The following is a 12,907-nucleotide window of genomic DNA, read 5'->3' on the forward strand; positions in this document are numbered from 1 at the left end:
AATCCTTAAGGACCTGAAATTACGTCACGGCTTGCTGTGATTGGTTGCGTCGCCCATGTGACTGCGACGCAACCAATCACAAAGCCGGAGCGTAATTTTAAAATACTGAATGACCTGAAATTACGTCACGGCTTGCTGTGATTTGTTGCGTTGCGGTCACATGGGCGGCACGCGACCAATCACAAGCCGGGACCTCACGTAAGGAAAGAAAAGCGCGAATTTTAAACAAAGAACGCTGCCGCTTCCCTCCGTGAGGTCCAGGCTGCGTCGGAGAGGTGAGTATAGCAATATTTTTTATTTTAATTCTCTCTTTTACACATTTTTACATTAATGTTGTTTCGATACCGATACCCGATACCACAAAAGTATCGGATCTCGGTATCGGAATTCCGATACCCGCAAGTATCGGCCGATACCCGATACTTGCGGTATCGGAATGCTCAACACTAGTACCGAGGTATTGCTGTTATTTCATGCTTGTAGCACTATATGCCATCTATCTATAGGGCCTGACTTTTTGATCTCAGGGTCTCATGCCCAGAAGTGTCATACCACATGTGTACTTACCTTTGTATCCTAATACCCATATTCCTTGTGTGCGGCTATATTGGCACATTTATGCCTCCATATGTAGTACTTCTACTCCGTGCACTCAGTGAATATGCTGTCCATATGAGACTGTGAGACATATGTTTATACTTTTTCCCCTCTTCACTTTTGTACAGGCATTTGCCTTATTATAGGTATTGTTCTAAGTGTTTTTAAGATGTTTTTAAATGTTCTTGGTCCAATGTTTTCACCTTAATAAAGCTGTGTTGTTTTTGCACATATCCTTGCTGTTTGGTGATCCCCAGTTTTTATGGCCTCTGTTTTTTCTTGCTTTTGTGTCTATATGTTATTCTGAGGTCATGGTTGGATCCCAGCTTCTTATGCTCTGTGGTGCCCCCTTAAATTAATTATTTAACTCTTATAGAATTGAATTATAAACATTTATTTAGCCAGTTCATTTACACCCATTCTTGACTAGGCGCATTTTCAGGGTCTTTCATACATAGGATTTAAAAAGCTCTAGAGTTTCTTGTGTGGAAATTCAATATTTTTTGCATATTTTTTTCAGGTCTAATTTTTGTGCTATTTTCATACTTTCTTTTTCATTTTTATGCTGATAATGGGTAGTGGGCATATAAAGGAGATACATGACTGTTCTTCAAAAATGCATTAAAAACACAAAGTACCATCAAAATACATTTATTTCCCTTAATGTAACAATTAATTTTAAATTTCAGACACATTTTTTATCAACAGGGTTGCGGCTAGTAACAGGAAATTGGATTAGTGGTAGCTTTTTTTCCCGTTTTTTATTTATTTTTCATTTATTTCATACATTGTGTGACCCATTGGTGTTCATTGCAAATACAATTTTTTTCTCTTCTGATTTCCTCCTTAACTAGGACAGGTTTACTGGCCCTGGTTACAGGAGAAATTCAGCCTCCTGGTTGTAAGGGTATGTGCACACGATGCGGAAAACGCTGCGGATCCACAGCATTTCCGCAGCTGCGGGTCCGCAGCAGTTTCCCATGAGTTTACATTACAATGTAAACATATGGGAAACAAAAAACGCTGTACACATGCTGCGGAAAAAAACGCGCAGAAACGCGCGGTTTACATTCCGCAGCACGCCACTTCTTTCTGTGGATTCCGCAGCGGTTTTACAGTTGCTCCTATAGAAAACCGCAGTTGTAAAACCGCAGTGAAATCTGCAGAAAAACTGCGGTAAATCCGCGATAAATCTGCAGCAAAAACGCAGCGTTTTTGCCCTGCAGATTTATCAAATCGGCTGCGGAAAAATCCGCAGTGGACCATTATACGTGTGCACATAGCCTTAAGCAGAGCTGACTGAGTCTCCAGCATCTTCTGCTTCCTTCCTACAACCAGTGATTGCAGACTGTTGGTAAGCACTGTCAGTGCTTCCTATTAATGTATGCACAGTGCTTGTTCAGTGGGGTATACACCGTGATCAGGAGGGCATAGATGGCACCAAACCATGTCTTCCTACTCTGTGGGGAGTCTGGCTGTGTCTGACAGCAAGTTATTTGCTCTTGCAGCTGCATAATGTTGTGCAGCTGCTTTACTATATAGTTAAGTTTTAAAATATCACTACAGAGTAGAATGTGGACTGCCATGTATAGAGTGTATGGGCAGTCTGGAAGTAGTTAAAATAGTGTTAATCATGAAACTTTACAACATCGGAATGCTTTGAAAAAATATAATCTTGAAATCTAATGCAGCATCTTCCCCAAACATTATCATTTATCCCATACATTATAAGAATTTAATCAGCGTGTTGTTACCTGCTGTTTTTCCATGGAATGCATGTGATTCTTTGTAGTGTAAAATACTCCATTCGATTGGAACATCGCAGGGAGTCACAGTGATTGAGAAATGAGAGCTAGGGTTTTCTCCCAGTGTAAAGTAGTACCTGATAAAATAATGTATAAACCATTAATTGCATATATTGCAAAACAAAGTACAGTATACCAAAGTACTGCAGAAATACCGATATACAGGATGGTACTAGGGTCCACTAAACCCTCCAGCAGAAGTCATTCTTAGGGGCTCCCTCCATCTGCATATGGCACATACTGTACCTCTACTATGAGTTGTATCATACATTTTGTGACTAGAATTGCATGCACTGGACATATCAGTAAGGTGTGAAGGGTGACTGAAAACAAGCACGCAAAATGGGAGACCGCATAGATATATGATTGGTGTTAGATAGTGATGAGTGATTGTGCTACGATAAGGTGTTATCCAAGCATGCTCATTTGCTAATAGAGTATCTTTGGCGTGCTAAAGAACTATGTCCGAGCCGCCGTGGCTGCATGTCTCATGGCTGTTCAACACATGCATCTTTGCATAGTTTTGATAAAATTACTGTTTTATCAGAAAGAGGTTATTAATAGAAGACTGGTAAACCTGTGCTATGTAGTCCCTAGATAATGAGCTCTGTATAACCCATCCCACACCACTGATTGGCAACTTTCTGCCTATGCGCAGTATACAAAGCAACCAATCAGTGGTGTGTGGGGGGGTTACACAGAGCTCAGCAACCATAGAACTGGTAGATCTGCAGTAGATAAAAAAGTGACCTTATCAAAACTGCAGCAAGCAATCCAGTAACTGACACATCATTGGAATCAGGGTCTATGCCCACACAACATACTGCTCTCACATGGAGTAGAAGAAACCTGATGACAGATTCCCATAATTTTTGAGCTTATAAAGTAAATAACAGTGTAGATTTACATTGTAAATGTTTTATCAATGTAAATCATTTGACGCTTATAGGGACATACCATATAGGCAGTACTTGGGTTGATTTGCTTATACAATTATTAAGCTGTAGTTGGATGAAGAAATGGATAAACCCATTTAATTTACACCAAGCAATCAAATGTAAAGCACAAACCCATACTGCGGAAAATTGAAGAAGGCAGTTATCATACTGCAACTGCAAACCAAAGTTTATAAATATAACTAAAATCAAAACCCACCTGATTTTTTATTTAAGCCATAAATGTGAAAAATAAGAGTGAAAATGATATGATGGATGTGAATTTCATTACATATTATTAACAGGCATCTGGTAGGAGAGACATGTGGCATCATTTACGTGAAACAATGAATATCTAACTTTTACATTAACATGGAGCTTTTACCTTGATGTTCAGAACTGAAAGATTTTCCATTCTTTGGAATTCATCACTAGAGTGATGTCTTGTAAAAATAAACCTCATCATTCTCATAAAGGAAGGATGCGTGTATTTCCTAAATGAAACACATTTGCTCTAACGGAGCAGAGCTGTACTTGGTTGTACATAAAATAGCCAGTTGGAGTAGAATATACAATTTAGGGTTGCTCCAGATGGCAGTAGTCACAATACTTCCAACTCCCATGGTCCATCACACCAAATGTCACTCACCATACTACAGTCTCCCTCAACACACATTAATTATATACACTCATTGGCCACTTTATTAGGTACACCTGTCCAACTTCTTGTTAACACTTAATTTCTAATCAGCCAATCACATGGCGGCAACTCAGTGCATTTAGGCATGTAGACATGGTCAAGACAATCTCCTGCAGTTCAAACCGAGCATCAGTATGGGGAAGAAAGGTGATTTGAGTGCCTTTGAACGTGGCATGGTTGTTGGTGCCAGAAGGGCTGGTCTGAGTATTTCAGAAACTGCTGATCTACTGGGATTTTCACGCACAACCATCTCTAGGGTTTACAGAGAATGGTCCGAAAAAGAAAAAAAATTCAGTGAGCGGCAGTTCTGTGGGCGGAAATGCCTTGTTGATGCCAGAGGTCAGAGGAGAATGGGCAGACTGGTTTGAGCTGATAGAAAGGCAACAGTGACTCAAATCGCCACCCGTTACAACCAAGGTAGGCCTAAGAGCATCTCTGAACGCACAGTGCGTCGAACTTTGAGGCAGATGGGCTACAGCAGCAGAAGACCACACCGGGTACCACTCCTTTCAGCTAAGAACAGGAAACTGAGGCTACAATTTGTAGAAGCTCATCGAAATTGGACAGTAGAAGATTGGAAAAACGTTGCTTGGTCTGATGAGTCTCGATTTCTGCTGCGACATTCGGATGGTAGGGTCAGAATTTGGCGTAAACAACATGAAAGCATGGATCCATCCTGCCTTGTATGGAGCATCTTTGGGATGTGCAGCCGACAAATCTGCGGCAACTGTGTGATGCCATCATGTCAATATCGACCAAAATCTCTGAGGAATGCTTCCAGCACCTTGTTGAATCTATGCCATGAAGAATTGAGGCAGTTCTGAAGGCAAAAGGGGGTCCAACCCGTTACTAGCATGGTGTACCTAATAAAGTGGCCGGTGAGTGTATATTTATATCTATATAAAACATTTGGGAGATTTAAACCAAATGAAGCTCAAGGTGCCCCCAACTCTTTTACATCATGTACAGACTGCAAGTTAACCTAGACAAAAATTATTTTAAAAGGGTGTTCCCATCCTGAACAGGAAACACCAAAAATAGAGAGCAAATAAGGTACCTGGATCGATCTAGAATTCCTACCCTCTCTCCATTGATAATGGTGCACATTAGGACCCATTCTCAAAATAGATGCAAGTCCCATTGGTGGGATTCGCATTTATTATATACTAGATGGATGCCTGATGCTATAGGCGGAAATGTCACGATAAGGGCAGGCTTTGCAGTGTTGAGAATCTCTCCCCCCCATGTGCTCACCCACCTATCCACTCTCTAATTCCTCATGCGCTGACTTCTCCTGTCTGTGCTCTCTTTTTTGACCTGTCTACCTGCAACGCCCACCATGGCCGTGGGGTACTCGGATCCAGATCGGACAATTCTTTGGGGAAGTCATGGGGCCATAACTCAACTCCATGGCCTGGAGTTGCATCCCTCCATGGCCTGCAATAAAAAAATGATCCAAGGGGAAAAGTTTATAGGGGATAGATTTGGGACGCCACCCGTGGTACTCGGCAAGGGATTGCCGATGCTGCGGTTCAGATCCACTGGGGCCGATGGTGACACAGCAAGGATGTTTCAGCTCTCCATGGGTAGAGCGGAGCCCCAGGGCAGATATTGGGTTAATTTGATGATAGTAACTGTTGTAGTACAGGTCAGGTGATGCAGTAAATAATTCTGAGGTCACAGCAGGGTGCAGTCTTCACATTTTACTCACAGTTTGTTTGGTACAATTGGTGCTGTGTCCTCCGGGTCGGTGGTCCAGCCAGCTCTCAGGTAATTTGGGTGCACTTTTCCGGGACCCCCTTCTTGTGTACCTGTCTTGGTCATCTCTCCCTGCACTGGCTCTCACCCTCCTGCCCTGCGCCTTACACACAGTGTCCCAAGCCAGCAGCCTTAGGTCCTGTCAGGCGATGTCCTCTTGGTCCCCTTGACCCTATGTGGCTGTTTTTTTAGCGATTATGTGTAGATTTGGCTGTGGCACATACAGACACCACACTTTCCGGTTTGCTGAGTCCTACAGTCTCTCCACTAGTCTGGAGCCAGTCTCCCCCTGCCACCTGTTCCCTCGGGCACCATGGGTGGATTCTTTATTTCCCTGGCCCCTAGGTCCCCTTCTTCTCTTTCAGCAGCTTCTGTCTTCTCCGCTCTCCTCAGGCTCTCTCCTCCTACTATCTTCCTCTCACCAACTAAGTAACTAACTCTGCCTCCCTCCTTTCTCCATGACAACTCCTCACTACCAACTGTCACTCTTTCCACCCACACCCTCTACCTAGTTCCCCCTCCAGCCTGAGGTGGGGCCCTTCCTCAATAGGGTCTGCCCAGATCCCCTGGCCTAGAGTGGTGTGGTGTTGGATGCTAGTGTGTGAGTACTGGATAGTGCCCTTCCTTACCAGAGAGTGGAGTACCACACCTCTGGCTGAGGTGCAGTACTCCATGTGCTATCCCCCTTGTCTGCTGTCTCTCTTCTTCCTGTGCTGTGTTCTCCCCTCAAAGACAATACTGACTCTCAAAGACAATACTGACTCCAACTCAAAAACATTTCCTGGATCCGTACATTCCTTGACCAAGAAACTGCAAAAACACTTGGTATACCAGGGGTATAATGTGGCCTAGGCCACTTTAACCCCGGGTATATTCTGGGTGAGGAGGTTAATCTGGCCTGTTACACCGGTACTTACGTACACGTAACCTTCGATACTCTCAAGATCTCCTTCTCTGCTCCCCTCTTATCTCTTCTTCCCACAACCGCATACAAGACTTCTCCCGTGCTTCCCCCATACTCTGGAACTCTTTCGTCTCCAGGCACACTGAACACAGAATGATTCAAAAGGCTGACTAATTACCTTCTAAGTCCCACACTGGGGTAGAGATAAGGTGAACAGTAGTGTTGAGCATTCCAATACCGCAAGTATCGGGTATCGGCCGATACTTGCGGTATCGTAATTCCGATACCGAGATCCGATACTTTTGTGGTATCGGGAATCGGAATCGGAAGTTCCCAGTGTATGGTTCCCAGGGTCTGAAGGAGAGGAAACTCTCCTTCAGGCCCTGGGATCCATATTACTGTGTAAAATAAAGAATTAAAATAAAAAATATTGATATACTCACCTCTCCGGAGGCCCCTGGACATCACCGCTGGTAACCGGCAGCCTTCTTTGCTTAAAATGAGCGCGTTCAGCACCTTCCATGACGTCACGGCTTCTGATTGGTTGCGTGCCGCTCATGTGACCGCCAAGCAACCAATCACAAGCCGCGACATCATCCCTCAGGTCCTAAATTCCTAGAAGGGAATGACGTCACGGCTTCTGATTGGTCGCGTGGTGGTCACATGAGCGGCACGCGACCAATCAGAAGCCGTGACGTCATGGAAGGTACTGAACGCGCTCATTTTAAGCAAAGAAGGCTGCCGGTTCACAGCGGTAAGGTCCAGGCTGCGTCGGAGAGGTGAGTATATCAATATTTTTTTATTTTAATTCTTTATTTTACACAGTAATATGGATCCCAGGGCCTGAAGGAGAGTTTCCTCTCCTTCAGACCCTGGGAACCATCAGGGATAACTTCCAATACTTGAGTCCCATTGACTTGTATTGGTATCGGGTATCGGTATCGGCGAGATCCGATACTTTGCCGGTATCGGCCGATACTTTCCGATACCGATACTTTCAAGTATCGGACGGTATCGCTCAACACTAGTGAACAGCCTTCCACCCACTCTTCAGATGTTCAGAAAAATACCCAGCCCTTAACATGGCCAACTAACCCTTTTCAGCACTTTCAGCACTTAGTGTGCTGAAGCATTTTCTCCTGGTTCACTGAAGCCAACATCTTTAGTGATGCATACTGAGAGTTTCCTACTTAAATATAGGATTGGATGTTCCTTCCTATTTATCTCCTGGGACAACAAGGCTCCCAACCCTACCTCAGAGGGGACCACAAACTCCTTAATGAAGTAAGGTGTGAACAAGACTGACTGTTTACACAGGGTGATCTTCAACTCCTGGAACGCTCCGCTTCAGAGAACAACTTGGTCATCACCGTCTTCGTGCCCTTAAGAAGGTCAGATAGGGTTGCGGCTATCATGGCAAAATTCAGGATAAATAAACAATAGTATCCCACAATTCCCAGAAATGCCCTAACCTGCTTCTTGGAGATTGGTTGCAGACAGTTTTGGATCGCCTCTACGTTATTCACTTGCGGCTTTATTTTGCCCCTTCTGATGATATAGCTCAAGTATCTTGCCACTTCTTTCACCATATTGCACTTCTTTGAGTTTATGGTAAACCCTGCCTTCCTCAGCACATTTAGTACTGCCTGGACCTCCTGCAAATAACTTCCCTAATCCAGGCTGAAGCTCACAATATTATCGATGAAAGTTGTGGAGTACTTTTTGTGAGGAGCTAGGACTTGGTATATGGCCCTCTGGGAGGTAACTGGGGCTCCGCAGCCCGAACTGCATTCTGGTATACTGAAAGCAACTATCAGGTATAGAGAAGGCTGTCTTCTCCTTGGCACTTTGGGACTGGAGGATTTGACAGTACCTTTTGTTTGGTCCAGGGTGGTGATCGGTCTAGCTGACCCTAGCCTCTCAATGAGTTCATCTACGTGGGGCATCGGATATGCATTGAATTTAGACACCTCATTAACTTCCTATAATCATTACAAAAACAGCATTCTCCATCAGGCTTCGGCACCAGGTCAATGGGGCTGGACAAGCCGCTCTTTGACTTCTTGGTGATTGTCAGGCTCAAAATTCCCCTCACCTCCTTCTAAATCAACTTTCTTTGGTAATTTTAGACCGCTTTTGGTTCACCCGCAAATGAGGTTCCATCAGAATTTCACACTCAACAACCTGCATACATCCTGGCAACTCTAAAAACAGGTCCTGGTTCTGCTGAAGCAGTTCTTGGCACGATTGTTTCTGGGATGCTGATAGGGTCTCTGCCACTGTTACATTTTCGACCTTGGCTTCAGGATTTGCCCCAGGCACATTGCTTCCACTGGTTCCCTGTCTCACCACGGTTTAAGCAGGTTCATGTGTTCCACCTGGTATGGCTTTCTTTTCCCTGGGTCATGGACCTTGTAGTTGACGTCACTCAACTTTTCAACCACCTCATATAGCCAATGCCACTTTGGCCTGAAATGTACTTTCAACTGCTGGTATCAACACCAACACCTGGTCTCCAGAGCTAAATTGTCTCAGCCTCGCCTACTCATTGTAGACCTTTGCCTGGGACTCTTGTGCTGAAGGAGGCTCTCCCCCACAATCAGCATCACCCTTGCGATCCTGTCCTACTTCTGGGCCACATGCTCAATAATTGTCCGGTGGGGTGTAACCTCTGATTCCAAGGTCTGCTTCAAAATATCCAGAAGTCCCTGAGGGTGCCGTCCGTATAAGAGCTTAAAAGGTGAGAACCCTGTAGAGGCCTGTGGAACTTCAATAATAGAGAACAGCAGGTATGAGAGTAGGCAATAACAGAGATAGCCATCCTTCTCCATGACCTTCTTAAGCATGCAGTTCAATGTCTTATTGAACCTCTCCACCAGTCTGTCCGTCTGCGGATGAAACACAGACGTCCTGAGTTGTGTAATCTGGAGAGTCTTACATAACGCTCTCATTACTTTGGACGACATTCCCTAGTCTATCAGGCCCATTTGAAGTGTGCCAATGACCATCTGGATGATCCAGAGGAGGCATGAGAAAAGGTTATTTGGTCAGATGAGACTTCACTCGCCGTGTTTGGAGAAAGAAGAAAGATTAGTACAACCACAAAAAACCAGTCCCAACTGTGAAATATGGCGGGGGAAACATCATACTTTGGGGGGTGCTTTTCTGCAAAGGGGACATGACGACTGCACCGTACTGAAGGGAGGATGGATGGGATCATGCATTGCGAGATTTTGGCCAACAACCTCCTTCCCTCAGTAAGATCAGTAAGAGCATTGAAGATGGGTCGTGGCTGGGTCTTCCAGCATGACAATGGCCCGAAATACACAGCCAGGGCAACTAAGGAGTTGTTCTGTAAGAAGAATTTCAAGGTCCTGGAGTGGCCTAGCCAGTTTCCAGACCTGAACCAAATATAAAATCTTTGGAGGAAGGTGAAACTAAATGTTGACCAGCGACAACACCTGAAATATCTGGAAAATATCTGTATGGAGGACTAGGCCAAAATTCCTGCTGCAGTGTGTACAAACTTGGTCAAGAACTACAGGAAACATCTGACCTCTGTAATTGCAAACATAGGTTTCTGTACCAAATATTAAGTTCTGTTTTTCTATTGTATCAAATACTTATTTCATGCAATAAAATGGAAGTTAGTTATGTAAAAATCATACCTGATTTTCTGGATTTTTTTAAGATTCTGTCTCTCACAATTGAAGTTTACCTACGATAAAAATTGTAGACGTCTCCATTCTTTGTAGGTGGGAAAACTTGCAAAATAGGCATTCTATCAAATACTTTTTTCCCCACTGTATGGGTGCCCTCTGGCGGACTTAACTAGGGGCCCAACAAGGTCCATGGCAATATGGTCAAAGGGGACCTTTATAATGGATGACAACACTAGGGGACTGCAGAAATAAGAGACGGGAGAAGTTAGCTGAAAGGTAGGACAGGATCAACAATAATTAAGAACCTTACGGTGTGGGCTAACCCGAACAGTAAAGTTTGGCATTTTTACCGAACACCTACTGCTCGGGCACAGACACCAAACACAGACTTCATCAGGAAGTCCGTATTACTGTTCAGGTTCGGCTGCCAGAACACCGTGTGCTAATCACGCTGTCATGTGCATGACAACAAGGCAAACACTGCTTCTGATTGACGGTGAAATCTTCCCCGCTGGTCAGAAAGCAGTGGTTCCCATGTGAGCGTGCAGCTGTGATCGGAGGTATAAAGTTTACCTCCGGTCACTGGTGTCAACGGATGGGACTACAGCTCCCATCATCCAACACCTGCTGCCACTAATAACAGTGAGAGCAGGAACAGCTGATGGGTCTATTCATTAGCCGGCTCCTGTGCTGTAAAAAAAATAATAATAAAAAACCCCGGCGTAGGTTAATCTGTATTTTTGTTAACCAGCCAGGCAAAACTCACAGCTGTCAGCTTCAACAAGGCTGGTTATAAAGAATAGGGTCCCAACGCCGTATTTTTTAATTATTTAAAATAATAATTTAAAAAAATGGCTTGGGGTCAACATTTTTGACAACGAGCCTTGCTAAAGCAGACAGCTAGGGTCTGGTGTTCTCATGCTGGTAAAGGGCCACGGCCCCCTCAAGCCTAAAAATAGCAGCCAGCAGCTGCCCAGAAAAGGCACATCTATTAGACGTGCCAATTCTGGCACTTTGCCCAGCTCTTCCCACTTGCCTTGTAGCAGCAGCATGTGTTGTTATTATTTGTGGAGTTGATGTCACCTTTGTACTGTCAGGTGACATCAAGCCCATGGATTACAGTATATACAGTGGGGCAAAAAAGTATTTAGTCAGTCAGCAATAGTGCAAGTTCCACCACTTAAAAAGATGAGAGGCGTCTGTAATTTACATCATAGGTAGACCTCAACTATGGGAGACAAACTGAGAAAAAAAAATCCAGAAAATCACATTGTCTGTTTTTTTATCATTTTATTTGCATATTATGGTGGAAAATAAGTATTTGGTCAGAAACAAAATTTCATCTCAATACTTTGTAATATATCCTTTGTTGGCAATGACAGAGGTCAAATGTTTTCTGTAAGTCTTCACAAGGTTGCCACACACTGTTGTTGGTATGTTGGCCCATTCCTCCATGCAGATCTCCTCTAGAGCAGTGATGTTTTTGGCTTTTCGCTTGGCAACACGGACTTTCAACTCCCTCCAAAGGTTTTCTATAGGGTTGAGATCTGGAGACTGGCTAGGCCACTCCAGGACCTTGAAATGCTTCTTACGAAGCCACTCCTTCGTTGCCCTGGCGGTGTGCTTTGGATCATTGTCATGTTGAAAGACCCAGCCACGTTTCATCTTCAATGCCCTTGCTGATGGAAGGAGGTTTGCACTCAAAATCTCACGATACATGGCCCCATTCATTCTTTCATGTACCCGGATCAGTCGTCCTGGCCCCTTTGCAGAGAAACAGCCCCAAAGCATGATGTTTCCACCACCATGCTTTACAGTAGGTATGGTGTTTGATGGATGCAACTCAGTATTCTTTTTCCTCCAAACATGACAAGTTGTGTTTCTACCAAACAGTTCCAGTTTGGTTTCATCAGACCATAGGACATTCTCCCAAAACTCCTCTGGATCATCCAAATTCTCTTTAGCAAACTTCAGATGGGCCCGGACATGTACTGGCTTAAGCAGTGGGACACGTCTGGCACTGCAGGATCTGAGTCCATGGTGGCGTAGTGTGTTACTTATGGTAGGCCTTGTTACATTGGTCCCAGCTCTCTGCAGTTGATTCACTAGGTCCCCCCGCGTGGTTCTGGGATTTTTGCTCACCGTTCTTGTGATCATTCTGACCCCACGGGGTGGGATTTTGCGTGGAGCCCCAGATCGAGGGAGATTATCAGTGGTCTTGAATGTCTTCCATTTTCTAATTATTGCTCCCACTGTTGATTTCTTCACTCCAAGCTGGTTGGCTATTGCAGATTCAGTCTTCCCAGCCTGGTGCAGGGCTACAATTTTGTTTCTGGTGTCCTTTGACAGCTCTTTGGTCTTCACCATAGTGGAGTTTGGAGTCAGACTGTTTGAGGGTGTGCACAGGTGTCTTTTTATACTGATAACAAGTTTAAACAGGTGCCATTACTACAGGTAATGAGTGGAGGAAAGATGAGACTCTTAAAGAAGAAGTTACAGGTCTGTGAGAGCCAGAAATCTTGATTGTTTGTTTCTGACCAAATACT

General features: G+C 44.3%; 1 protein-coding gene across 1 annotated transcript in view; it reads right to left on the reverse strand.

The window, feature by feature from the left end:
- The window catches only part of LOC143770064 (protein NDNF-like), a 65,736-nt gene that overhangs the window by 34,305 nt on the left and 18,524 nt on the right, over positions 1 to 12,907 (reverse strand). The window contains exon 3 of the mRNA XM_077259306.1: positions 2,352 to 2,479. Within this exon, the coding sequence (XP_077115421.1) occupies positions 2,352 to 2,479 (128 nt within the window). The remainder of the gene's footprint in view (positions 1 to 2,351; positions 2,480 to 12,907) is intronic.

Source organism: Ranitomeya variabilis, chromosome 4 (genome assembly GCF_051348905.1).
Source record: "Ranitomeya variabilis isolate aRanVar5 chromosome 4, aRanVar5.hap1, whole genome shotgun sequence".
In the NCBI taxonomy this organism is placed as follows: Eukaryota; Metazoa; Chordata; class Amphibia; order Anura; family Dendrobatidae; genus Ranitomeya; species Ranitomeya variabilis.